This window comes from Oenanthe melanoleuca, chromosome 3, assembly GCF_029582105.1.
Source record: "Oenanthe melanoleuca isolate GR-GAL-2019-014 chromosome 3, OMel1.0, whole genome shotgun sequence".
NCBI classification, from domain to species: Eukaryota; Metazoa; Chordata; class Aves; order Passeriformes; family Muscicapidae; genus Oenanthe; species Oenanthe melanoleuca.
The window spans coordinates 32,427,404-32,454,639 of NC_079336.1; the positions used below are offsets into that span (position 1 = coordinate 32,427,404).

Genomic DNA, 27,236 nt, shown 5'->3' on the forward strand with positions numbered 1-27,236 from the left:
AGGTGTAATTCAAGATTTCTTAGCACTTTAAATACCAGTTACAGCCAGGGGTCAAATAATGATGCATATGCCCAAGAAGTTCCTTTCGAAACAATCTGAAATTCAAAATGACACCTGAACCTTTACTTGGTGGGCTCTGAAAACTGCAAGTAACACATACTACAGCTAGGCTACCCATATATTGCCAAACTTGATATTAAATACTAAAAGATGAAAGATTTTTAAATCAACAATACATCTGACATCAGATGAATTATATATTTTTCAGAGCAATTTGGCTTTTGTTCCACCTGCTCATCTTTCCAGTACACGGTATAAGAGATTGACACAAAAATAAGAAAGCTTTTTCAATAAGTTACCATTTATATTAAAAAAAAATTCAAGCAGTAAATTTACTTGGACAGTCTGGCAAAAACTGCTCTGTGCACCTTGATCTTTACGGCACTTTCCAATCAGGAAAACCTGGGAAGAGATGAGTAATAAAACATACCTCAAGCACAACTTTGCTAGCCAACAGATAAAGCAAAAAAATAATGGCATTTCCCTGAAATGTAAATGCCATTGGAGTCTTTTTTTCAGGTCAAATAGCTTACACTGATGATTTTCAACCAGTTTAACTTCTAAGAACTATTAGAAGTACATTTCAGAGAATGGCCATCACAAGTCATGCACTGTTCATAAGGAGAAAAGAAGGCATTTTCCTAAGGATTGGATTAGATGTTGTTTATGAAAGTACTGTAATTGAAAAAAGAAAAAACTGCCTTCAAAGCTAGCAAGTTAACTTGACAGTTTTTTTCATACCAGAAAATGAAAAACTAAAAAGTTTTTCAAGTCTAAACATACAATTGTTCCAACATCTTTTGTTACAGAAAGTTAGTTCAAAACTTAGATAATAAATTCCTTGTTAGACTGATCTTTAAAGCACCAGAGTTCTCCTAGTGCCATGCTTGTGTATCGCCACCATCAGGATTCATCAGGTCCTCCTGTTAAATCTACATTTACTTATGCATCAAGTAGCAGCTGTCACAAGTAGCTCATAACTAAGGCACATGATTACCAGGATGAAGGGGAAATAATTTATTATCTTGGAAAAATACTGAAGAAAAGTATAGAAATATCCATTTTCTGTGTTAATTGTGCCACCCTGAAAATAATGGAATGCTTTGTATGAACAGGGCACTGTCACCCTAGATGGAATACAGAGGCTTATTTACAGAACAGGTTCTCAAGCATTAGAACAGGCTGCCCAGAGAAGTGGTTGAGTTCCCATCTCTGGAGGCATTTAAAAGTACATGTGGGACTTCAGGACATGGTTTAGTGGTGGACTTGGCAGTGCTGGGTTAACAGTGGGACCCAATGAGATTATAGATCTCCTCAAATCTAAATGATTCTATGATTCAACCTGCTACCAGAACCACATGTAGCGGAGTTAATAAGAACAGGGAGGGTAATTCATTGTGTATTTTAAGAAAACAAAACAAAACAAAACTGCAGGATAAATACTCTGCATTATGTTTAATAGTCTGAGAGAACTCTCCTGATGTTAACATCTGTCTGCAGGGATAGGGACAATGCCAATTCCACAAATGCCTGTAATTTGAGTTGGAATTTGGAAGACACTCAGAACCATGGTTTTGGAGGAACATTTCATCAGACACAATTTTAGCATGCATAACTCTTTTACACAGTAAAACTGAAAACAAATGGTTGTCTGCATGCCAGTGGCATTTCTTGAAAAACTTAATCATTTGCCTATTGAGAAAACAATAGTCTTGAAGCATCCAACATCGTTTAGGACTTCAGTACATTGTGCAGCATGTAATCACCAATATTTTAACATACAAACAATAGACAGAAAAAAAAGAAATCTGAGAAATCTCATGTAATTCATGTAATTTTCAGAAGAAATCTCCTAAAACTCCTGATATCTACTTTCTATAAAAGCTTTTACTGAATCACAGAAAAGGCTCAGATGAACCATTAAGCTCCCTACACAACTGACCTCCCATAGGAACCACAGAGTTAATGACTGCAATTTCTTCTTCATGAATCCCAGCTGCTACATGGCTAAAATCTGTCACATGTCCTGTCACACATCAAGAAACTTTAAAATATAGCTGATGGATAATGGGAATTGGAAGCTATAGAAATAGATCACTGCAACCAAACTTTCAAAAGTTTCTTGCTCTCAAAAAACATGAGGGATGAGGTGCTAAAACCTACTTGAAGGTCCAGCCATGTGTGTTGTAATAAATCACAGAAGGTGACCAAACAATAATCTTTAAGAAGAGCCCAAACAGTACTTATGGCAACCTATATAGTACCCTAAAAAACAAGTCCAGCCTCAGTGAAATGCTTTAGAGAAGTTGGAGATATTTATCTTCCCTTTTTTTCCTGTAAAGTTAGCAGGAGTGTAGCTATCTCAATACACTACATTTTTTAGCTTTATTAAGAGAGTGACAAGATACAGCTCCTTGGGGTAGTTCAAACACTTTTAATACATCTAATTTTTCTATACCATTTTTGCAAAGCCACAAAGACACAAAATTTCCTTTATGTTAATGCACATTTACAAATTTTGTTTAGGATAAGTAGCTGGAATATCTAATTATAAGGCCACATCCAGCTTTCAAAACCAGACAAAAATACAAGAAAAAAAACCCCTGGAACAAACCCAAAATCAAAAAGCAAACCACCAACAAAGTGAATCAGCAAAGAGCAAAGACTTATTGTTTTGAAGATGACACTAGTAAAGGTTTGCTATTAATGAGCAATATTCAGAGGATTGTCATCTTAATAATTTTTCTTCATCTGAAAAATTATAAAGATATCATCAGCCTTAAAAAAAACCTTTAAAGACCTTTTTTCCTCATATTTAATATTATACTAATAAAGAGGATTTTGCTAATATTGTATCAGCTCATTATGATAGCAGAGTGTCGCATGTCCATCAGATAGGTAATTGAACAGAATTTTAACATATCAACAGATACCATTTACAGAACTGAAAATCTTGTTCTAGGTTACCAGTATATCTCATATCTACACCAACAGTTCTGATTTCTTGTTTCCATTCACATGTAACTAGAAATCTCCACACTTGTTGTGACCTCTCCTCAGTTTTATTAAACTTGCGTCTATTTATTTCATTTACTTCCATAAGCTATTTCCACATGGTCCTTCCTTTGACCCTGACATCCCTGTCTCCTGTGCTGACATTCAGACATTTACTTTACTAGAGCCAAAAGGGTTGGACCTCTTCCTACATCAACAAGTCACGTCAACCATGTCGCCTGGACTGAAAAAAGTATGTTGATATTTTGGTGCTGGCATCTCAACTGTATATCTGTCCTACCAGTAGTAAAAAAAAAAAAAGAAGAAGTCATTCTGTGCACAAAGTAGACTTGCTAGTGTAGGGCCAACATTTATAAGAGCACCTTTACAATTCAAGAGTGACAAGCTCTGTCCCAGATGCTAGGCTGTCTTATTGTGGAGCTATAAATAATACATATTTTCCCACCTTTTGTGATAATAGCTGTATTTATGTCCATTCCTTCTCGTCTTCCCTGTTGCCTGTGAAATTGCTGTGGAGGTTGACAGCATTTACTGTGCAAGCCAATGAAAACAAACACTATCTGTTGCTGTCTTCTGAGCATAAGGAATTGGGAATGTCCAATGTATCTTCAAACAAAGTCTGCCATCAATTTAGTCTATGGATATTCATACATGCTTTCCAAAATAAGCATTTCCAGATATTAATTTCTGCCCTCTTTCATAGATCCCCTTGCTCTGAAAAGTGAAGTAAGAAGAAATTAAATGGACTGACAGAACTGCCTGTAACATCACTACACAGCTTGCTCTTTCTAGTGTCAGACTTAAATCCTGTGTCACCATCTATATTCTTTTTTCTAAAACTTTTCCCTCTTCAGCTTCTCAGATCTTAAAAATCATTACCAACACATTGTTTGGTAAACATGAAAATCTGAGGGACCAGCTAGTTCTGTCACATTTTTCATGTTCTAACGAAACAGAACATTTCACAAAAGAAATAATAATAAATACCAAATTTCACAATAATAAATTAACAGCCTCAGAAAAAGAATACCATATATTCCTAGCCAAAATGACAAAGTTTAAAGGATAACAATGGATGAAAAGTAGCAGACAATTGCTGAGGTCTTCTCACACATTAAGCAGTGGAATGGCATTTCTCAAAGAGCAGCAGAATGACACTTCTCAAAGATAACAAGAGTTTGTCTAATAAGAGGTTCAAAACCAAGTTTCAATCTCTGTAAATGTCCCAAGTCACACAGTAACCACATATCATATGCAGAGAGAGGCAAGTGAAGTGCAAACTGAGTATGAATTCATGTCAGGTTAGCTAACATGAATTTATACTGGATACTTCTACATCTAAACTAGTCTAGGCTCTTTTTATAGTCAACAAGTAAAAAAAAAAAAAAAAAAAAAAAAAAAAAATTAAAAACCATTTTAAAATATAATTCACCAGACCAGTCTAAGACAGTTCCTCTACAAGAAGCAGCACTTGTTCCCCTTACGAAATTAGCCTAGGAGGTCTAACTTTGGTTAAGATGACTGTCAAGCTCCACATCTCTTTTAAAGTCTTTTTGAGCTTACCTGGTTTTGCCCCAGACTCTCAAGACTAATAATTCAAACACAAGATAATAACTGTCCATTCCACTGACTCTAAAGTATGGGAAAGAAAGAGGGAAAAAATTGCTGCTAAGTGGGTATACCAGAAACATCTAGATTTGAGTTTAGTACCCAGGCAACATGGAAAGGCTGTATGGTTGCAAGAAGATTGCAAACACATCTTTAGTATTTTTTGAAAGCATAAGAGAACTTTAGGAAAGGAAATTTAGAATGATGGTGGATAAGTCTGCCACTGAAATATATAAGAATATATTATTTTATACAACATGCATCCTTAAAAGATATGTACTTGAAAGTCACCTTTAATTTAATTATACTAGAACAGCTGGATGAATTTTTAAAAATACAGTAACCTTTTGTTGTACAATAACAACAGTAAGTCCCTGGTGAAAAAAAGTCTTTCCCCATTGGTTTTTTTCTTAATTTAAAAATGATTATAAGTGTTTTTGCTACTGACAGGAAATGAGGATCAAGGTATTTTTCACCCCTCTATTAGGGTAAAAGAAGATGAGCACTATAACAGTAGTAATGTAAACACAGAATGCCTTTCTACTGCAATAGTAAAGAACAAAGGCCATTACAAGTGACTGCAACATTAAAAAATGAAGAAAATAATTTAATCAGAATAAATATTTAAAATCCAGGCCCAATTATATTTGAGTTTTATTGGTAAATGCACTGGTACTCATAGCTGCTGATGTATGCCTAACAAAATATGAGAAAAGCAGCTAAATGAAAACAAGACAGGAGATGCAATATGTTCCCCTGGGAACACCATGGTATAGAACAGCAAATTATCTTCCACATTTGCAAATAAGTTAAAGCTTTTAACAGCTCTAAATACTTTGGGAAATACTGTTCCCCTTTGGGCACAATTGCATCATAAATTGGGTAGGCAATGTTTTGAGTTTCAGCTCTCTTAATATATCATTAGTAGAATGCATCCCCAGAAAGCAGAAGACATTTGTACACAGTCTTCTTGAAGATTTAATATAGCCATGGAAATAGATACTAAGACAGAAGATGCAGAAGAAACAATAATTTAAAAATTGCAGAAGGCTAGGAACAAAATAGAAGACAAACTCAAAGAGACTGAAACACACTGGAAATCTCAGTATCTTGAGTAAATCTAAATTTATTACTACACTTCAAATTCTCAACCCATATGAGTCAAAACATTGAGTAAAAATAACTTATGAAATTTTCAAGTTGTGAATGTATTACCAGACATTGTAGTTATTCAGTAAGAGCATTAAAGAGCAAAAAAGGAAAACTCTCAAAAATTACAGAAGAACATCAGCTGTCAGATATTTGTGATCCATTCAAACATGTCACCCACCAGTCCCTGCACTTAAGGAAAATGGTGGGTCTTGTAAGTATCATCCCTTCTCCAGAGCATTTTTTTAAGCCTGCAATTGTAATACAGATGCTGGCACAATTCCAGGTGTTCCTGCTATTTAAATAAAGCATGTTTAGGAGAGATTGATGATACCATACTTATTTTAGATGTGGACCTTTTGAAACAGACTGGAAACACTAAACCCCTCAATTTTGGAACATGCATCTATAAAATCAGATGTATGTGTCCATTCCCTCTTCTAACACAAACTCAGTCCACTTCACATAACAGAATACATTTAAAAGGAGATTACCCATTCTGACAAAAAAAATAGTGTGAGGTTTTTTCTCCTTAACAATGGGCTAGACAGGACTTTAAGTTCAGGTATTACTTTACTTTTTAATACTTCTGAACACTGAAGAGAGAATGGGAAACATTCCTCATGACATTGACTCTACAAAAAGTAGAATCCAATCACATTGTTTTCTTGCCAACTCAAAGTTCAGAAAGGGGAAGAAAAGGAATGGGCATCTATCTTCTCCTTCACTCAAGTGCTGCCTGGGAAGGCACTACAGCAGCAAGATCTAAGGGGAATAAAAATCCACTTGTAAAATAAAACTTAACTGGTAAAGCAAAGTGCAATTATCTCCTACTAGAGGGGCACAGACAGGTAGCAACCAAAAATAAATAAACTTACAGAATATTTACTTCATCAATAGTTTTACAAATGTTCATTCCTGGAACTCAGCACCACTGGGCCACAGCATTACTTCTAAGTACCTTCATTGGCCTGACTGTTTTGAGGAACATGCAAAAAAGCCTCTTTCCATCAGCCAGGTTAATTTGGTCAATAGCATTTCAACATACCTAAATGAAAAGCTGTACATCTATTTTGATTACACATAGTGTCATTTTTATTGCAGAAATATGCAAAATAAGTAGAGAACACACTGGAGAACATAACCTAGAAATTAGATTCTCACATGTGCACCAGCTACAAAAATAGACTCTTTATATTGATAGGACCAACCTCCATTCATAGAATTCAGGAAATGTTACTGTTATTTTACAGTAAAACTGTCACTGAATATGTCTTCTGTTCTAACAATTATCATTCAAGGGGAAGGCAACAGGACCTTTGTAAAATCAGAAAGTATAGTCATTCCCATTACATATTTGCTACATTTTTTAAAAGTGTAAAAGCGCCACTACTCTACATATGAATGTAAATTGTGATTGTCTTTCATTTAGAAATCTATGCAGCTGTGCACAATTTAAATTATTTACTTGGCACATTTTTATCTTTAGATTGATAAGGTATGAAATTACAGGTTTCAACTATAATCAGTTTTCTACAGTCCAGGTTTCGTTTTTGGTTGAAATATGAATAATAAAAGCAGGTTTGTTCCTGTTTTCTCAACAGCTTTCATTTGCACATTTATGTGTAGGTACTCCTCAAGAGTATGAATCTTGGAAGGCTGGTACTAATTCTTAGAACAATTGGAAATAATTTGGGGAAATACAGAAAGCTAATTAGGATAAGGTGAAAAACTGAGCTTGAACTTGCACCTCAGCTTTTCTGGATTGCATATTCCAGCACAGATGCCTGTCATTCCTCCAGAGATTCCTCCAGAGGAGTCAGAACTGCCAGCCCAGGCATGCTCATTGACCTATTTAGGGCAACTGTGAGAACCATCGCATTCCTGCACTTCAATATTTTAGTAAGTTAACAGAAAAAAATATTCCAAAGCAAGCATGCAGGAAACAACTTGAAATAGCAACCCACAAGTCCCTGAACTGTCACAGATGAAGAAGTAGCTGCCCTAGCAGCTGCCCTGCATATTTCTCTTGTGCACTTTTCAGTGCTTAAATCATAGAATCATAGAATTACTTAGGTTGGAAAATACCTTTAAGATAATGAGTCCAACTGTTAACCAGCACTGCCAAGCCCAGCACTAAACTATGTCTCTAAGCACCAGAGCTTCACAGCTTTTAAATACCTCCAGGGATGAGGACTCTACCACTTTGTAGGCAGTCTGTTCCAATGTTTAACAACCCTTTCTGTGAAGAAATTGTTCCTAATATCCCATCTAAAACTCACCTGGTGAGGCTTGAGGCCATTTTCTCTCATCCTATCTCTTATTACATTGGAGAAGAGACCAACAGTTATACAAATAAACAACTCAGATACACTTTTTTAAAAAGCAAAAGACCATCATGATTCATCTGCACATTAAGCACATATATATGTGACCAATCAGTTTTTTAGCTACATCTACACAGGGCAAGAGAATGTTTGTGTGTCCAGTTTCCTTGCAGCCACTGCAGCTGGAATGAATTGTGGCCCCTAGGCAATCCACATGGTACTGTGCTGGTGCTCAGAGCACCACAGTGTCTTCTGCTAGAAACTGCCTGTGTAAGAATTCCTTTCAATTCAAGCTGTCCTGGTTCTTCCACATTGTGTGAAGGTACTGTTTTAGAGAGTTGAATGCTTTCTACCTGAACTGAAATTTATGGTAAATGGTTTAAATTAAAGCTAACACACAATCTTTGCAAATCTCTCACAACTGGCCATAGCCAGTATTGAATTTACACATGTGATTAGTTTAGAATTGGTCTGGCAGCCATGAACTTGTCAAAGATTCTTTTCTAAGGTATCAAATAAACACAGTTCTCATTCCTCTGCTAAGCATCCAGTATTAGATTAAAATTTTTATGGTCAAAAGGAACCCTTTCACTGTTGGTTTGACTTCTATATAACATAAGGCATCAGTCTTGCTAGATTTCATTACTCCTCTGTCTGGATAATAGTACTTTCACTAAACCATGTCTCTTTTGTGACCCTTGAACAATAAAATACTGCTTCCAAATCACTGATAAAGGTATTAAACATTGCAGAGCTGAAAAACATCCCCTGAGATACCATAAACCCACAAGTATTTTATTATTCCTCACAGAAATACATATTTTAAATTGCATTTTCTCCAGTAATACAGGAGGTTTGCTTTGTTTTTTTCATTAGTCTAGTTTCTTAAAAGAAACAGTAAGAATTCAAATGTCTTTCAAATGTAAAAAATAAGTCAACCAAAAATCTGTAAACTCTCCTTAGACCAGGATCATTGCATTTGCATTAAGAGCCTTACCTTTAATCCAATCTTCCTGATTTTTTCAATTCATCCCAGATTCACCTAAGAAAAAACTAGTACTTCCTCCACAACCAGCTTAATGTGGTACAGAGAAAGCTTTCACCACTTTTTTTTCTCTTCAGGAACTGACAAAACATTATTTGGGCATTCTGATTTAAGGATCTTGACAAACTTTTAAAGCTTTCTCAACACATTCATTTGCTGTTAATAAAATGGGAAATAGGGCTTCTTGCCAAGATAGATAAAACTTACATTTAAGAAGTATCTGCCACATTTATAGGGACTATCTAATACTTTCGTATGTACCATCACTAAGGAAAAGCATCAGGAAAAACAAAAACCTCATTATTACTATTCATAATTATTTCCATTAAGTTACTTTTCTTTAGCATCTTTTGCTTTTTACTGCTTATAAAGATAGTTTTTGACCTTGGTGGTCAAAATGGTTTCTATTACTAGGCTTTGCTGTTTGGTTGGTTTTATTAAACTGCCAGTTTTCACACCCCTGTAAGTAAGGCTGATTTTGTAAGTAAGACTGATTTTTAGCCAACAAGGCTTGTTCAACATCGTTTATTTCATGAGAGTTTATTCACATCTTTCAAGCAGAAAGCAATCATGACTCAAATTTTGATGTTTAAATGTTTCCCTTTGATCCAACTTGATTATTTCCATCACCCTTAAACCATTCCTCTCTTCCAGTGCTGAACATGTGTTTCAGGTAGATCTCCACTAAATTGCAGCTGTGTGTATCTTGACAATTATTTGTTTTTCATCTACAGTCTATTCCTTTAACCACTGCAAGTTCTTTTAACATGAATCTCTGCAATATTAGATGAACACTAAGGATACAGAGATCATACCACCTCAGGATTTCCAGCAACACTTTCATATCAGCACTCAGACTAATGCCTAAGTATGTTTTAATTGTATTGAAATCCCACCTAAGAAGCACCATTCTCACACCCAAAATATACATGGCTACTGGTAAGGCATAACTTTTTGTGAGATTTCCATGGTTTGTAGTAAATAAATAGCAGTACTTCAAATAATATTTTGAATACTTTGAATAAAAATTCCTCAGTAATTACTCTCCTTGTCAATACCTTACAAAACAGGCCTATTATTTTTGGCAGCAGTCAACCCTGCTTCTTTTGGACACTCAGTCTCACACCAACTACATGGAACCATTTATTAGCTTGCTCACATGGGACTTTCTACTAGGTCAATTTTTTACCCATAAATAAGCAGCTTCCATTTCTCTTGCTTATTACCTAGGCAATTGTATAAAAACACTCTACTTGCTTCTCTTTTCTTTCCTTGATTTTATGAGTAACAGGATAATACCCTAGCTAAAATTACCTCTGCTAAAACTAACAGTAACAAGGACTTTAATAACCATCTCAAATTGAGTGAGTTGCTCCTCAAAGCTAGTGTTTTACATTCTGTATACAACAAAACAATGTGAGATAAGGGTTGTGAAGTTGGGGGTTTTTTGAAATCTGCTTTAGAGTAAGAATTAATCTTCCTGGAGAATTTGCAGGTTGTGCACCTCCACATTATAGTTGCCAAAAGTACATTTTTAAAACTTCCTTTGAAGCAGGGAGGCCCCCACAGAATGGGAGAAGGAACTAATCTAAATGGAAAACATCTGCACATTTCAAGAAACATGTTCAGTATAATTATTTTTTATATGCACATAAGTTGTGAGAGTGATTTCTATTGTGTCTTACTATAGAAAAACCTGACTAGACTAAGAAAACACAGCCTAAAATACAGTTATTTATTCAAGAGGTTTAGCTTTTAGGATAAGGAATTGCAATGTGATTCCATATCAGCTTGGCCAGCAAAATGTAGATGTTTTTTGGTCATTTCAGTTCTCTATAGAGTCACCAACTGGTTAATGAACATAAGAATTAAGGAGGGAACAGAGATGTGCTACTGGGTGAGAGAAATGGTGTTGAGGGAAGAAATTAAGAAGGGTGGTGCCCCAGGATCCCTGACTTTGACTAAAGAAGCCTGGGAACTATATGCAAGCTCCCATTAATGAATATTATCAGGCCCATGTCATGTAATCAGTTAAGGGGTACAGCAACAAACCTGTTCATATCCCAAGTGCAAAATCAAGAGGTCTCATTCTCTATGGTCCTAATATAAGAAGCCATATCCCAAAATGAAAAAAAAACAAAAAGCATCCTCCTGATTAGAATGTATTTCAGAGCATCAACAAACTTCAGGTCACACAAATTTTATGCACATTGTAATGCTCAGTGTGCCACTCCTTCATTTAAATTGAACTCAATGCTTAGTCACAAGAACAGTAACATTAAAGCTGGGTTGCTACTATGGATAAGCCTGTTTTGCTGTTGCTGTGTACATATATATATAGACATTTGATATCTTTCAATAAATAATATGCTACAAAAAAGTTAAAATTACAATGAAACACAAGCATAAAAGCAAAATAAAAAGCCTACTGAAGTATTAGAAATAGCTAATGCAATTAACTGCCTAGAAACACTCATTAACAGATTACAAAACTGGCCCAACTGCTCAAACCAAAAATAAAAGTATTTTATAGCTATTGTCTGTGATTTGATATGGCTACTCACTACAGTGCTCAGATACACCTCACAAGAAAGCCTGTCTGCTTTTAGAAGGGGGGTCTGGTGGGACAGAGAGAAAGGGAAGCAGACATTTCTTGTTCAGTAATTCTTTCATCACCCATTGTCTAAATGACCCCACTGGGGCAGGGGTGAGGGTGTGTGTATAAAACTGAAGATGCACACACCCAACTCAACAATCCAGGAGCCCCAGCTAAATTTACTGGTGCAGGAATGCTTTGATTAGCTGTAATACACATAAACCTCTGATACATTTATCATGCATAAATTTAGCGCTTGTATCATAATACAACATCTTTACTTCTACAAAAGTGTTAATACATTGCAGTTGACTTTCTTTTTAATTTGACATCAGAGTCTTCAAGTATTCAAACATTCTTTCAGACAAAAAAAAAAAAGGGAAGATAAAGGCCAAGTAATTAACCAGTAATCCCAAGAGTACTGAAGAGAGCCAATTTTCAACAAGTTCAAATCTCTGAATTTCACACAAACGGGAAGCCAAGTTAAAGAGCATAAGGTACACCTACCTGAAGCACTACAACATCACTTGGGAAAAATTTATAACCCTACAGTGCTTCTTATAACCAAGGGACATATACAACTGAAGTACATAGACACACCTTGCCAACACAGATCAGACTACAGCCTCAAGCAGTTCACCAAAACGAGGGGCATAGTTATTCTGAATCTGAATTCAGAACTCAAATTGGAAATCACTGCAGAGAAATTCTGTGTCAGAAGTGGAGAAAGACTGCTGCCTTAAATTATATTTTTAACTCTATTATCCTCCTCTTCTGAGACCTAATTTTCTATACCACATTTTAACATGTACAGTTCTATGCAGCACATTTTTAGAGAAATCAATGTCTTTAGTTACTTAAAATCGTACAAAACAGTCTGTACTGCACATTAGGATGAGTATATCTACACTGTATGTAGGATGAGACATTTACCTTATGACTTTTTAGTTTGCACAGAATCAAAGCCAGTATTGTAACAAAAGCCCTTCACAACACCTCAGAAAAGGATTTACCTCATTATCTGTTCCCACATCCAGCATCACTGGTAGACACTCATGAGGTTTTACTCCTCCACATGCCGTATAAAGTGCCAGTTTACCAACAGGAATGCCCATTCCATAACAGCCAAGGTCTCCAAGCCCAAGAATACGTTCACCATCAGTCACCACAATAGCCTGGAGGAAGAAATGAGAGCACAGTAAAAATCACTTCCTTGCTTGTATGTACTAAGTATTCCATTATTTTCTTACCATCGTTTTTTTATTTTACAGGTAAAAGCGGTAACAGGTGCAAACAAATAGTACAACAAAAGCCAAAAACCATTTTATTATATTTTACTGTGGTTTTGTTACCCTATTTTAGACTCTTGCTTCACTGTAAATGGGACTTTCATAAAAAACTTTTAAGAATACACAAGAGAGGTATTTAGTGTTACATTACAAGAGAACTGGCTTTGTTCCCTCCCACATTTTTCTGTCAACAGTATGAAAACAAAATAGGAAGGGAAAGGAAGTTATCCACAAAAAAAGAAGAACCACGAACTCCTGGGTTTTGTCAAGTTTTCAGCAGAACCAGAGCCAGTCACTCCTACTGGCCTTTGTCAGGGCTGTCTACAATCACCTGGTTCTTACCACTCAAAGATGTATGTCTTCTTCCCTTGAGTAAATAACACACTGCATCATACTTATACGTATGCTCTCATTGACAGAAATATAATAACTTAGTAAACCCAAAAAACTGTCTATGCTAATAAGACAGATTTTTCATAAAAAAGGAGTACTCAGTATGGCAAACAGCTGACAACACAATTTCCTTGTCATACTCAGTAGCAAGCCATTTTAGTTGAAAATCTAGTATTTTTTTTTAAGAGAGATCATGAAGCACTGTTAAGTGGAGAACTATTAACTCAAACTCCAGAATGGAGTTGCCAAGAGATCAAGGGTAGAGACCTTGGTGAGGTCTTGGGAGATATTCAAAACTCAAAAGGCTGGACATAGCCCTGAGCAACCTGGCTGACCTTGTTTGAGCAGGATGATGGCCTGAATGAGTGCCTTCCTACCCCAGCCATTCTTTGATTTCCTGAAATGCAGAAAAAGCATTCAGGGTTTTGTTTTTTTTTTTCCATAATAGTTAATGTAATTGACCAATTAATCAGTAAAGGATGCCTACAGCTAAAAAAATAGCTGTTTAAATGCCTCAAACTTTGGCTGTAACAGCATTATTTCTGTTGACGAAATTAATTAAGAAATCACCAAAATCTAAACTGATAAAAAGCTTGTAAAGTATCTTAACCAATTCACCTTGGGTACAAAACAGCATCAGCTTTGTCATGCAACTAAAACTGTACTTACCTTGATGACACTTTCTGGCCAAGATTTAAGCATTGTAGCAATGTGACCCCGGTCATGGATAGAAATAAAAAGACCTCTGCAAATAAAAAAATACTTTTCATATAAACAGTAATTAAATAATTATAAATCAATGGAATATAAAGTATTATTGAATCAAATACATTAAATCTATGCAAATGTGTTCCCAACATACATAAATTCAGTTTGATAATAAGAGCTTAATTTTATATGAATAAGTAAATTAATCATCTGCATTTAGAAGTCAGAGAACAAGTAACTCAGTAAAGCTATACTGAGCAGAGAGAACCTGTAAGAGTCCTTTCTGAAACCAGCTCACTCAGAACTTGATCTGTCCAAACATGTTTAATAGTTGTCCCTGACCACAAAATTAGTCTCTCTTATGACAGTGATCACTACTGGCCCAGGCAGGCCTAACATTTACAAACAAGAATAGGCCAAGTTTTAAGCTATGAAAAAAATCAGAAATAAACCAGATATAATCATTATGTAAAATAAATCAGGAGCATTAATGTGTTTAGAAAACAGTCTCCCTATTTCATTAGATTGCCATTTTGAGTTACAAAAGTGAGAAATTTTCTTCTTGACAGTGTAAGAACATCCTCAATACTGAACAGAACAAATTTTTACTCCAAAAATTGGAGAAAATTGGCCTTTAGTTCTACCAGTATGGAAGAGTCTAAAACAAAGTAATGGAAAAGTGTAATTCTCAATTAATTTTCTATTTATTACATCAGCAAAATCAATAGAATATCTTATTTTCCTATTCAGCATTTCCTTCTTCATTTACTTTACTTGACATTCAGGTGCACTCAGAGTTCATTTAATTCCATTTCTTATCTACTTTTTTCATGTGAGATGGTGAAAAAATGCAATGTCTCAAAACCCATGAATGCACTTAAATGCAATCTCTCAAAATCCGCAAAGAAAATATAAATTAAGAAGCCCCTGCCAAAGATGCCTTCTTGTAATTACATTTTGCATTATTAAGTATAAGGCATTGGCTTCTAGAATTATTCTAAAGCATTTCCCGTTGCCTATTTTAAAAATTTTAAAGTAAAAACCAGAGAAAATTATTGAAAAAATAATTTAAATCTAAGTTTACCAGAATATGACCTCATAATCATACAAGTGGATTTGATAGGTCTAAATAAAATTAATAAATCAGGAAAATGCTTGTCAGATATGACTGCACATATACCAAGTCAAGCAAAAAAATCTCCTGCAGTATTAAATGTATATTAACCAGGACAGCAAAATTAGTCTGAACATTATATTTAAATATTTCAAACATATTAGATGATATGTTTATATATAAATTATCATGTGATTTCTAGTTTTATATTGAATTTTTGATTTGATATTTAAGTGTCTTCTTTCCCTCTTTGATGTCAAAACTTGTCATGCAACTGGAATTCTTTACTATTTAGGACAAAAAGCAATGTAAGCCATGGTGTGATTAACCAAAGCATTTCATTTTATGCATCTAAAACCAGAAATTCTCATCGTAGCATTTCTAATTCATTCTCCTCCTGTGTCCATTTCCCATGCTCAGAACTAACACACTAGGCTGGATATTAATGTATCTTGGTTGTTTCTTGATAAGTAGCATCTGTCAGCAAATTAGTTTCTCCATCCCAGTAGAGGCAACAGGTCTTCAGGGACAAGAGGGTTAATTTTAAACCACTTCTGAAATGTTCTGGTATTTACTGCACACAGCCATTAATGTGGGCCAGCTACCTGAAAAAAGATGCCCCTTAACTGTGAAATGCTACAAAACAGCAAAGAAAAGTACATGATGCCTCCTTTCTGACGTATTGTACCATGCATCATTTTATAAAACAGCCTGTAAACTTTTAAATCATAAAGCACATCTTATCAGAATTGCTAGCCTCAAGGGACAGCTGTGAGAGATGAGTGTGTGAAAGCAAGCACAGTGCGTTGGAAGAAAGCAATCTTGTGGGATCACTCCTCTTCTTGTCTCCATTCTCCAATTTACACCAACCTAATAGATTTGTGTTAAATGAAGCAAGATTTTGTATTGATTTTCTAAAGAGTCAGAGCCCAGCCCAGTGTGCCTAAACGACCTCTTCCTTGCAAGCCAGGGAGAAAGGTCACCATGGAATAAATTCCCCAGCAGAGGAAAATAAAGGTAGGGTGGCTACTCCAGAAGGAATTTTGTTAGAACATTTGTAAGAACCTTTCAATAAGTATTGAAAGCGTATTTCAGAAATCTGTTCAAGCAAGATCAGATTCAAGCCACAATAGCAAATAGAAGCTGAAGTGTAAATAGTGATGTCAAAAGCATTTCACTCCCCTCTTTCTTTTCCTCCATTACTGCAGTAGTTTAGCAAAACATTTCTGGACACACTGGTCTGACCAAGAATATGTTCCTAAATTTAAAGGAACAGAAAAAGAGGGAAGATTTTTTTTATTCTTTTATCTGGATCTCTTTTCCTCACCCTTCATTTCTTTAACTAAAACACTTTTCTTCTGTAAGGTATTCTCTGCAAGTAGGTACACCAGGTTGGTAAGAGGAATCCTGACTTGCAAAGGTGCCAGCCACAAGAATACTCAGCTGGTACTAGTGGGACTGAATTCACTGGCCATTCTACCTGCAGACAGCCATTAAAAGGCATCACTACATGTGTTTTCTTTTCCATGAGGTTATGCTATAGCCAGGGAAAGTACCAACTGCTTAATGTTATAATAACTGGGATAGAGCTGAGAAGCTGAAAAGGTAGCCAGCAATTTGGCTACCTAGTAGATATAGTTATTTTGGGGCTGTCATAGCACAGCTACAAGAAGAATGAAGCATGGGGCAAGCTAGATGATTTAAACTGGATTCAGTTTCACATGGATTTCAATCTGGAAATATGACTGAATTATCCATTTGAATATAATGTTAATGATAAAAATAAGCACAGTCATGCCAGTGATGCACACCCTGCTCTGCTGGACGAGGAAGAAATGGCCTGCAAGATATGCACCTGTCTGACAAAGCACTTCAGGATGGGGCTGCTAAAGCAGACAAGTAATGTGACAAGTAATATGTAAAATTGCATGGATAAAGAAGCAAGATACAGGGGAAATATTATAGACAAGAATATGCTACTTATTTTTTATCACATTTCTAAGAAGGTAAAGCAACTCAGGGGAAACAGGATTAAGTTCTCTCGCACACACTTTCAGAGCAGTCCAGGTTGGCAAGCCCACTGGAAAAACAACTGCAGGTTTTACAACATAGTCCTTTCTATCCTAATTAATATCTTGGTTATACATACTATCTTTCCTTGCAAGGCAACAAGGCCAATCATCAAAACTATGAGTTAGCTTGCAGCCTCAGATCAGTCTAATGAATGTGCTCATTCTGAACAATGTGCAAGCAGATTGTCTTGCCTAAGCACATATGCAGAAATGCTCATCTAGAATCAGTTTGCCCCAGTGAGCCCTCAGCTCAGCACTGGTTGATACCAGCACAGACAAAGCAAGCACTGCTAGTGACACCCACTTCAGCTAGCCAGAAAATGTCTGAAACCACAGCAGAGGAATAATTAGGAAAATAAGTAATCTATGCCTTCTTTCTTCTCATCACACCCACAGTAAGACTAAAGAGTAATGGGGGAGCCCACGTGAGGACATCAAGATCCACTCAACAAAGGGTGGATCTATTTTGGGTCACTGAGCTCACTACACTGTAGCAAATTTTACCAGTTATGTGGAGGTCATTCTACAGCACATGAATTGGGTCTGTTTTATTAAAATTCTGATCTATGAGAACAAACTCAACAGAATTAAGTGGAGCATTTGTTTATTATGTCTTGCGGAAGCAATGATCCACCAGTAATGTATTTGTCTATTTTCTATTAAAGAACAGTTTAGGAAAATGTGTCACTGCAACAGAATAATCCTTTCTTTCCTCTTCTTGTAACAACAGGAGGCAATCTTAACATTGCTCAGAAAATGCCAAACATGTTTAATGAAAAAAAGTTCAGACTTTTCTCACAACCCTACATATTCAAGACTTATTTGAATTATGAACTGTACACAGAGTTACAGTAGAGGTGACTTCACTTCCCCAGGCAGCCTAAACCAACAAGCTTAATAATAATAACAAAAAAGAAAATCTCAGGGGCCAGACACAGTTTATTTCTGACTCTCCCAAAGACTCTCAAACTTCTGCACTTGGCAAGAAAGAGGTAAACTACTTCCCTGGTCCCTATTGAAATTCCCTCCTATTTTTAAAATCATGACAAGCAATACAATACAAACTTTGTACTAGGAACTAAGAGTACCTATATCCTCCCCAAAGAACATTCTGCTCTTTTTTCACCACATTTCCCACTGTGACTGTTTAATGTGGTCTCATTTCTTCATATAAGACATGCTCAAAGTCTTAATTACATCTTATCATAGCAGGTTCCTTTGCATTGCAAGACCATTGAAGCCTAATAAATGCAAGAGATGGGATGATTTAAGAAATGCAGCTGTCGATAGCTTTATTTTCTTTACATTTCCCTTTACACAGAGATGAATTTCATTACTTTGCAATACACAGGTATGTTTTTCAACATATAAAATAGTTGATGCTGAAATAGCAGCTGCTATTGACTGTCAGCCAGAATTTACCAGTGTTAAAGAAACCTGGGCTTTACATTTTCTAAATGTGGCAAACAGGAAAGTTTGTAAGAAGCAAAATAAAGACTAAATCAAAAACAATAGGTACTGCTAAAACCTCTGAAAGTGTGGAGCTGTACATGAGCAAGACATAGTTCATAAAAAAGATAAAGTTTAGCAGCATATGAATGACAATGAGGGTAAGAGACTAATCCTGAAAAGTTTAAACTATGTGTTATTTCATGCTTAGCATTTGGTTTTGTAAATGACTACTGACTATAAAGTTTATTTTGTAGGAGACATCCAATACTGTAAAAGAGAGATGCTAATATCTGCCAACTCCACTTTGCTATACATAAAAGAATAATGAAAGCCTCATATTTTTATAGTGGCTCAAAAGCCCAATTTGGCACAAGAGTCTAGGGAAATTATCAAAATACAGAAAAATACAGTCTTCATAATCTCTGTAAGTGGGAAATGCTTACGTCAAGGAGTCTGAACAGTCTATTTTTAGCTACAGGAGCAAATCAGTTTTATTTCAAGAATCTCTTCTGAAAAACACTGTTTCATTACAGTCTTTATTCAGTGTTAGCAGCCTCTGTAGCATTCTTTCATGTGCCCAGGTCCACCAAAGCTGCTCATCAATCTCTGTTAGTGAGTGTTGTGCTTCAATAGTCACTACAGTTACAAGTAACATCAACAGAGAAGACAGAAGTATGTTTGGGCAACTTACAGAACCATACAGTGTACAATGTGAATTAGCCTTTAGAGCAGGAAAGTGATAAAGTTAATCTGAAAGACAGCAGCTGTAAGCCTGGCATTTGAAAATATTAGCTCAGGGGAATAAGGTTTCAGAAAAGAAAGGATAAAGTTTGGAGAAACAAAAGGTACATAACTGTAGTAACACAAATTTTCATATGCTGGGAAAATCCTTTAGTACGAATGTTAAAACATTATTTTAAAATAAGTGATAATGATAGAAATCTAAAAAACATTAAAATATAACTGGGGTTGATAGCTACTTAAGAAGATAAGTTTCCTGATGCAAGCCCCAGCAAGCTGCAGTGCTGGTGATGCTGCCAGAAGCAAATACAGTATTCCCACTGTGCTCAAGCCTGCCCAATATCTTCGACTAGAGTCCATGGCTCAGCCTTGTTTCTTTGACCATGGATACTTGTGTGCTTCAACAAGACTCATATGAGTGGCAGGCAGAAGAGCTGGTTCACACAACCCCATGGGTTCCAGGAACTTCCACATAAAACTCCTGCCCACATCTTGGGTTTACTAAGAAAACTGACTTCAGGTCTCAGCACATTCCCTCTTCTACCTCATGAGGGATAAGTGAAGCAGAGAACCAGGTGCTGCTATTCCACAATTTGCAACATAGTGAGTTATGTAACTTGCTGTAACAGTCCTGATATACCTGCATGCAGGGGCCAGATCACACAGACATTGCCCCATCTGCCCTTCTACATCTGAAACATGCTCCAGAGCTTGCATACAGCCTGCATTTCCTAAATTGTAACACAAAGGAGATGACAGTGAAAAAAAAATTACAAGCTGCCCATAGCAGTACAGAGTGAAGGCAATGACAAAGGAACAGAGACAAAACCTGCATCAGTCCTGTCTTGCTACTTTTCTCCAAAAGGTCTGGACTTTCAGCCTCTTGAGATTCTTGCTACCAAAACATGTAACCTCTACATTATGAGTTTGAGTGTACACAGCATCTTTTATTCTTGAAACATTTTGCTTTTACTCTGTAAAATGCCCAACAGATAAACTCAGGCTCCAGAAGTGGGCAAAGAAGTCAAGGCTTTTGTACAATAAAAAGCAACCCAATGAAGTAATTTCACAACTGCTCTCATTCAATCCAAAAAAATTACACTGTAAAAATAATCCAAGTAACAGCATTACAAGCCTTACACTGGAAAATTGTAAAACCAATTTTACATGGTACCAAGAGTAATTATAGCTTGACACTTCACTAATAATAAAAAAATCTCTAGTTAATTTTGGAAACCATAACATTCACCTCAAACTATACTAAAAATACTGCACAGTAAAAACTTCATGGATTTAGTCATTGCAGAGGTTTTGCATTACTCATAAAATATTCTCTACTGTGTATCTAGATATCCAACTTTTTTTTCATTTAGTGCCTCACCTCCTCTACTTGCACAGCACTTTGTGGTATGAATTTTCAAACTAAAGATGAGTCCTTTTCATACAAAAAAAGACTAAATCAACATTTTTATAGTCACTTCTTAAAACATTAATGTGTTGATTTTACTGTATTTCTAACACACCACTAATCTAGACAATCAGTTTTTACATACTGTTGCTTAACCACACAGCAGCAATTCAGTGGGATGTGTTTGTTTGCAAAGGAAAAGGCAGACTCTGCAAAATACTGTGGTTTAAGCACCGGAGCTCTTTTGCTCCAGAAGCTACTTAAATTCCTCTGACAGTTGCTCAATAAATAACTTAATTACTTACACTCTAATGGGCACCAATAGAACTATTTGAAGACTGTGAATGAGAGAATGGATTACCAGAGCCAGACTCATTTATTTTTAAGACAAAAAATAATCTACTGTTCTGTTTCAATACCTATCATGTCTGTATTATTTTATGCTGATGTTAAATGTGTAGAAAGCCATCAACAAAATACGTCAACCATGTTATCTACTAGGAATCTTGAATTGCTAGTGATGTTTTTTCCAAAAAAAAAAAAAACAAAAACAAACCCCAACTTTTAAATGCTATTCAAACTGTGAAATATTCAAACAAGTAAGATGACTGTCCTTCTCTTTACTTGCAATAACTTGTGCAGTCTTGGCTTATTGGAACATGGAAAATGTTCCCTATTTAGACAGTAACATCCTTTAAGGCACTTAACTGACCTTTAAATCACCATAATTTGCTCTCAGTAACTATTAACCAGGACAAAAGTGAAGACTTATTAAAAAACATTTCTTCTTACAGCATATCCTACCCAACTTCCAATTCAATGAAAAAGTCACTTCTGAAATGAGACACTATCTTGCATTTGTAGAGCTGACTCCAACTGCTGATAATGAACATTCTGAAAAAGTACAAATCTCTATTCATCATTTGCACATTTTAAAAATATAAACAACCTGATGGACAACACTATTCCTGTACTTACTTCCTGTTAAATTTACAGCATGAATGAATGTATAAGAACACCAAATTTTTAGTACTATGTTCAATAACAACAACTTTTAACATGGGGAAAAGACCTACAGGTCCAGCTTTATTACAGACAGAGAAGCTAAGGCAACATGACTATTCTTAAGATTTATGTAATCCGATGTAAACAAAGTATCAACATACTATTTTCTGAAATTCACTCACAGAAGAAGCTTTAATATTTTTCCAGAAAACCCAGGACATGTGTACTACCTATACAAATTGTCTTTAATTATAGAGAATGTATTATATTTAAGAAAAAAAATATTTTCTGACTCAATTAAAAATTACTGTAAGCTTTTATAATAAAACTTGAAAAAATAATTATAATAGTTATAATTAAATAATTAAAATAAATTTAAAATGAAAATAAATTATAATTTAAAAATTAAAATAATTATATAATTATTATAATATAATAAAACATTTTAAGCATTATAATTCTGCAATGTATCTGTCCACTGTGTTAAAAATTAATCTCATCCAGAGGCAAATAGTCTTATATTTTCCCTCCTTTTTATAAAAATTCAGTCATGACCCCATGTAAAGTTTTTCATTTCATGAAGGCAGGATCAACATTTTGGGAAAAAATGCAGCATGCAACAATCCCAACTAACAAAGCCTAATATTGCTGGTCTTGACTACACACATAGAGGAAATGAAGCACAGGATATGGAATGGACCTAGCAAGGCAGACCTGTGGGGTGATGGAGTATCCAAATAGCATCATCTAGCAGTCACAACAGAAGTTTCTGAAATGTCACTGGGGAACTTCCAGCCTCTTCAAAGGAATCAAAGGCTCAAGTCCAGTGTTAGAAAGCACACAAGGCTTTTCTGAGCACATTGACTTTGGAAGTCTACATGCCATATTTTATGTCATCTTTCAAAGATAACATTTGTTTCACTGTAAGACTGAACAAATCATTCATCAAATGACTGACATTACAACCCAAGAAGAATCCCATTTCAGTGCATAAATTCAATTGCTAGATTCTGTGTTAAGTAGCAAAGTAAAAGTAGAAATAGGCACACTGCTTGCAGCAAAAGGAAGTAAGGCAAAATGGAAATATTTTTAAATACACTATTTTCTTGAGAACAAGTTCCTCATGCTCATATACTACCTATTCATGGAAACAAGCAAACAAAAAAAAACCAAATAAATTATTAATTGAACAGAAAGCAAACGATGTGAAATATTTTCATTGCCAGGGATAAATACCTTTGTTCAAGAAGCTCCTTTTGGATGAACAAGGGAAACTCTCAGACATACTGTTGCCTAAAAACAGGCTGTATGAATAACCTGACCCTCAACATACAGTGCAGAAAACCTGTACATTCATATGTGTTTAGAATAACTCTAAAGAACACTAAGAGAAAAGTTAAAAGCAACCAAAAATACCCTCTGATAAAACAAAGTTGTCATAATATTGTGAACTTTCGAAATGGAAACATGCTGCCATGTCTGAGTAAGCTACATTACAGTGTCATCTCAGGAAGAGGAAGCTCTTCCTTTAGGTGGAAAATTCCACCAAAATGCCAAAAACAGTAGTTAATTTCAGTATTCTAGAGTATTAAAATGAAGTTGTGAGAACCCTAATCCTTAAGACTAAACAAAAATTCATGTTAAAAGTAGTCACTTTGGGAATGAAGAAGCAAAAATGAGAACTGGCTTTTGACCATCTTTGTGCCAAAATAATGGGTTCTCATCCAGTACAAATTGAAGCTTACTTTTCTTTCTCTATTTCTCAGTAAAAGTTTCCCTTACCTCTGCCAGTTGATTTAAGCTTTCCATATCACTGCCTGCCTTCAGCTGGAAGGCTTTTTTACAAGAACAACTTGCTTTGTTTGGTGGTTTGTGCACATTCATCTATTTGGTTTATGCTCCCAGCAGGCCCTTGCCCACCATTTTCTAAAAGATTTTGGGTTTCCTGCATGTGGCTTAATCACCTAATACTCAGTAGCCAAAGAAGCAGAACTGACATTCAGTGCCACCACTTAACTCAAAGAGCAGCGGTCAGGATGTCAAATGCCTTGCAAACCTTTCTCCACCCAGCTGCAAATTACATGATGTTACTGCTATTCTACAATATATTTGGTAATGTTATTATGAACTAGTCTTTTTAGTTTTAAGTTTGTTATAATTAACACTACTGACAGTTTTTATTGAGCTGTGCCCATAAGAAAACAATTTTATGCAGCTGTAATACTTTGCTAAAAAAGGATTAAAATTTCTCATAAGGAATAAAAGGGTCCACTTCTATCCCAAAACCTTTTTTCTTGTCTTTTTCAGAAGCCTCCTATGCATATGGCTCTGCCAAATGTAGTATGTAAAAATCTCCGGGACGAAAACATCTAGCCCTAAATATAGAGAAAGACAACATACAACACGCAATCAACCCATTTGTATGCTCTTAAAGGCTGAAAATATTTATGCCTTGTCTTCACCTTTCATTTTTCATTTTAAAATTTGACTATCTGCTTAGAAAGCTTGTAGGTAGAGACAGAAAACTATGATGTTAGAATAGGCAACCTAGTGCAAAGTTGCAGTGATTTTGCTAGGGTTTTTCCTTCCTCTGACTTCACCAATTACAGGAATTACTGTAGGGTTTTTTTAAAAAGCTACTAAATATCTTGCATTGGAAATGCAACAATGAGACAGTGTTGGGCTGCTGAGTAATGAGAGTTTTTTGAACACAGAAGCTGCTGAATGTGTAAGCAAGGGATTTGGGTGGTGCCAAAGGACGTGCAACAAATGTACAGAAAATGGGAGATGGAGAAACTCCAGCAGAAGCACACCCCTAAAGGAAAACATCCTCTGGCGTGGGCTGGGATATATACAGAATGAGCTAATAAAGCAGTGCAATGCTTCTAAATCACTGGCATCTCATCACAATACTACTGGTACCTTGTTTTGCAGTATCAGATAACATCAGGAATTACTGGGGACACGGAAAACTCTTTGTATAGAAGGAGAGCACAGGATTCCTCTAAGAAGATCTTAATATTAAAACAAAACCCTGCACTGGATGTTTTTCAGTCGACTAAAACTTCTCTGCTATAAAATCATGTTACCAATGCATAAATCCCTACTGTTGGTGATATCCAACTGCAAACACCTGCAGCAACACTATTTATTTTTTATCCCACTGATATCTGGAAGCAAGCTCTTTCCCTTCCACAGCATAGCCCTAGGAAGGGCAAAAGACACCCACATGTTTTTCTTAGTACTGCCCAAGCAATAAGTTGCAAGGTGGTTGCTGCGGTCTGCTGCAATTGTCTGTTCATGTGTCACAAGCTGTTACTGTCTGGGTTATCCTACATGAGCACTACAACGGTGCATAATCCCAGCCCATGGAAAAGGATACAATATGCAAACTGTCAAGGGCAAGCTACAATTTCAGGGCTGTCCCAAGGCCACTCAAGGCAGAAGGGAGGCAACTGTACCTATCATTCTGTACAGAAGGAAGGATAGAGTAACTTCATTTTCAGACACTGCATGGGATTTGATAAGCCGTCATTGAAAAGGTGTTAAACTAAGAAAAGTTATTTTCTTATTGCAAGAAAGTGACCCATAAAAAGTTTGCTTTGGGGGTAAAATGATGTTGACAATTAGGAAACCAAAAATCTATCAGGTTTACAGAGGCTGTTTCATGAGGGTAAAAGTTTAGTAGATAAATATGGCCTGTATAGAATTAGACAGCTAATAAGTAGACCTCTCCTGTACTGTCTGACCTGATACTTAAGTGTTGCCAATCTTTAGCCAAGCAGAGGTGTGAAATCTAAATGAAACCTCTGCCCTTAAAGTACATTTCATTAAGGAATATACTGCTTTAGGGAAATGGGGAGCTTGTAACCAGAAGGCAGTAATGCAGGCTGGCATACAGTCAAAATCTCCCTAAAACTTCAGGAAAAGAGTAACATATTGAAGAGTAACAGTTATATATTGATACAAACCATAGTTATTGATATGAAACTGTAACATGCCAAAATAATGCCTCTATTTTAAAACAGATACATAGTTTATTTGTTGCAAAAGTATATACCCTACCTTTTATGTGGTATTGGCACTAGAAAGAAAAGATTAGTCACAGTAAAGACATTTCACTTAGGATCATGTACTTTTTGTCCAGTCTTCTGCACGTAGATCCACAAGATGACTGTTTTAGTAAAGGAAACAAGAAGGTTCTAATAAATACTGTCACACAAACTGTCTTTCCCATTTAGTGAAAAGCATCTGTATGAAACTTCTTTGTTTCAGAGCACTGTCTCTGTAGGATATAATGAAATAGGAAGGTAATCACATGCCAAAATCCACAGAAGTTCCCATTAGCTCAAAGTGCAGATGCCCTTGGAAAGATAAATTTGAGTCCCCCAAATTTGTGGAGAAGGGAGGACATTCAGTTCTAACCTCCCACAACAGATAGTAGAAATTATTTAAAAATAACAGTACAAGCCAAATGAGGACAGGGATCCCCTGGAAATATCCAGGACTCTGTGAAGGAAGTGAACAAGGGAACAGAAAAGCATGGCCAGCATTTTAATTTTGGCCCTCTTGCTCAGAAACCACCAAGGATGTCTGTAGAACAGCACTGAGTCTGCTAGCTGTCTTCCTTAGAAGACTGTGTTAAGAATGACCAAACATTGACTGCTGCCAAACATTTTGAGAGTGATGTTTTGAGAAGGGATGGCCTCATTTCCTCCTGCTCACAGCCAAGATGTACTCCATCCAGAAAAAACAGAGCAATGCACCTACACACTTAGGTCTGAAAGCCAGAAATTCCATGCTTGTGATGTGCCTTAGGATCAAAAGTCCCTGAAATATTACCTGCAGAAGAAATCATGTATGAAGTTTATGAGAGCAGGAAGAGGCTAATAATAGGTAAAGCTCCAACTGAGACAAGACTAAATGGAAGAACAACTCTAAGTGCTACTTCTATAAATACCACCCCCTCCAAGTACTGTAGGTTATACCTACATGCAAGCACCAAGTACATACAAAAAGCCCTACCACATGGAGGATGTTATATTTCATAATGCTAAGTCAAGATTACCTACTCTCAGTTTGGCACAGGCTAATCATTCATTTTTTTAGTCTGAGGTGAAGGTGTAATAAAGATAAAAATTCACACTGTACCTAAATGGTGAAACCTATTGCCAAAATATTATGAAAAGCCATGAATTTAACAGCTCTAGAGAGTTCTATATAAACTGAAGAATATTATAATGTTTTCAAAAAT

At 35.9% G+C, this 27,236-nt stretch overlaps 1 protein-coding gene across 2 annotated transcripts in view; it reads right to left on the minus strand.

The window, feature by feature from the left end:
* Window positions 1–27,236, minus strand: part of ME1 (malic enzyme 1) — a 149,240-nt gene that overhangs the window by 73,154 nt on the left and 48,850 nt on the right. For both annotated transcript variants that reach the window (XM_056488511.1, XM_056488512.1), the window contains exons 4-5: window positions 14,152–14,227; window positions 12,814–12,975 (exon numbers count right to left, since the gene is read on the minus strand). In XM_056488511.1, the coding sequence (XP_056344486.1) occupies window positions 12,814–12,975; window positions 14,152–14,227 (238 nt within the window). The remainder of the gene's footprint in view (window positions 1–12,813; window positions 12,976–14,151; window positions 14,228–27,236) is intronic.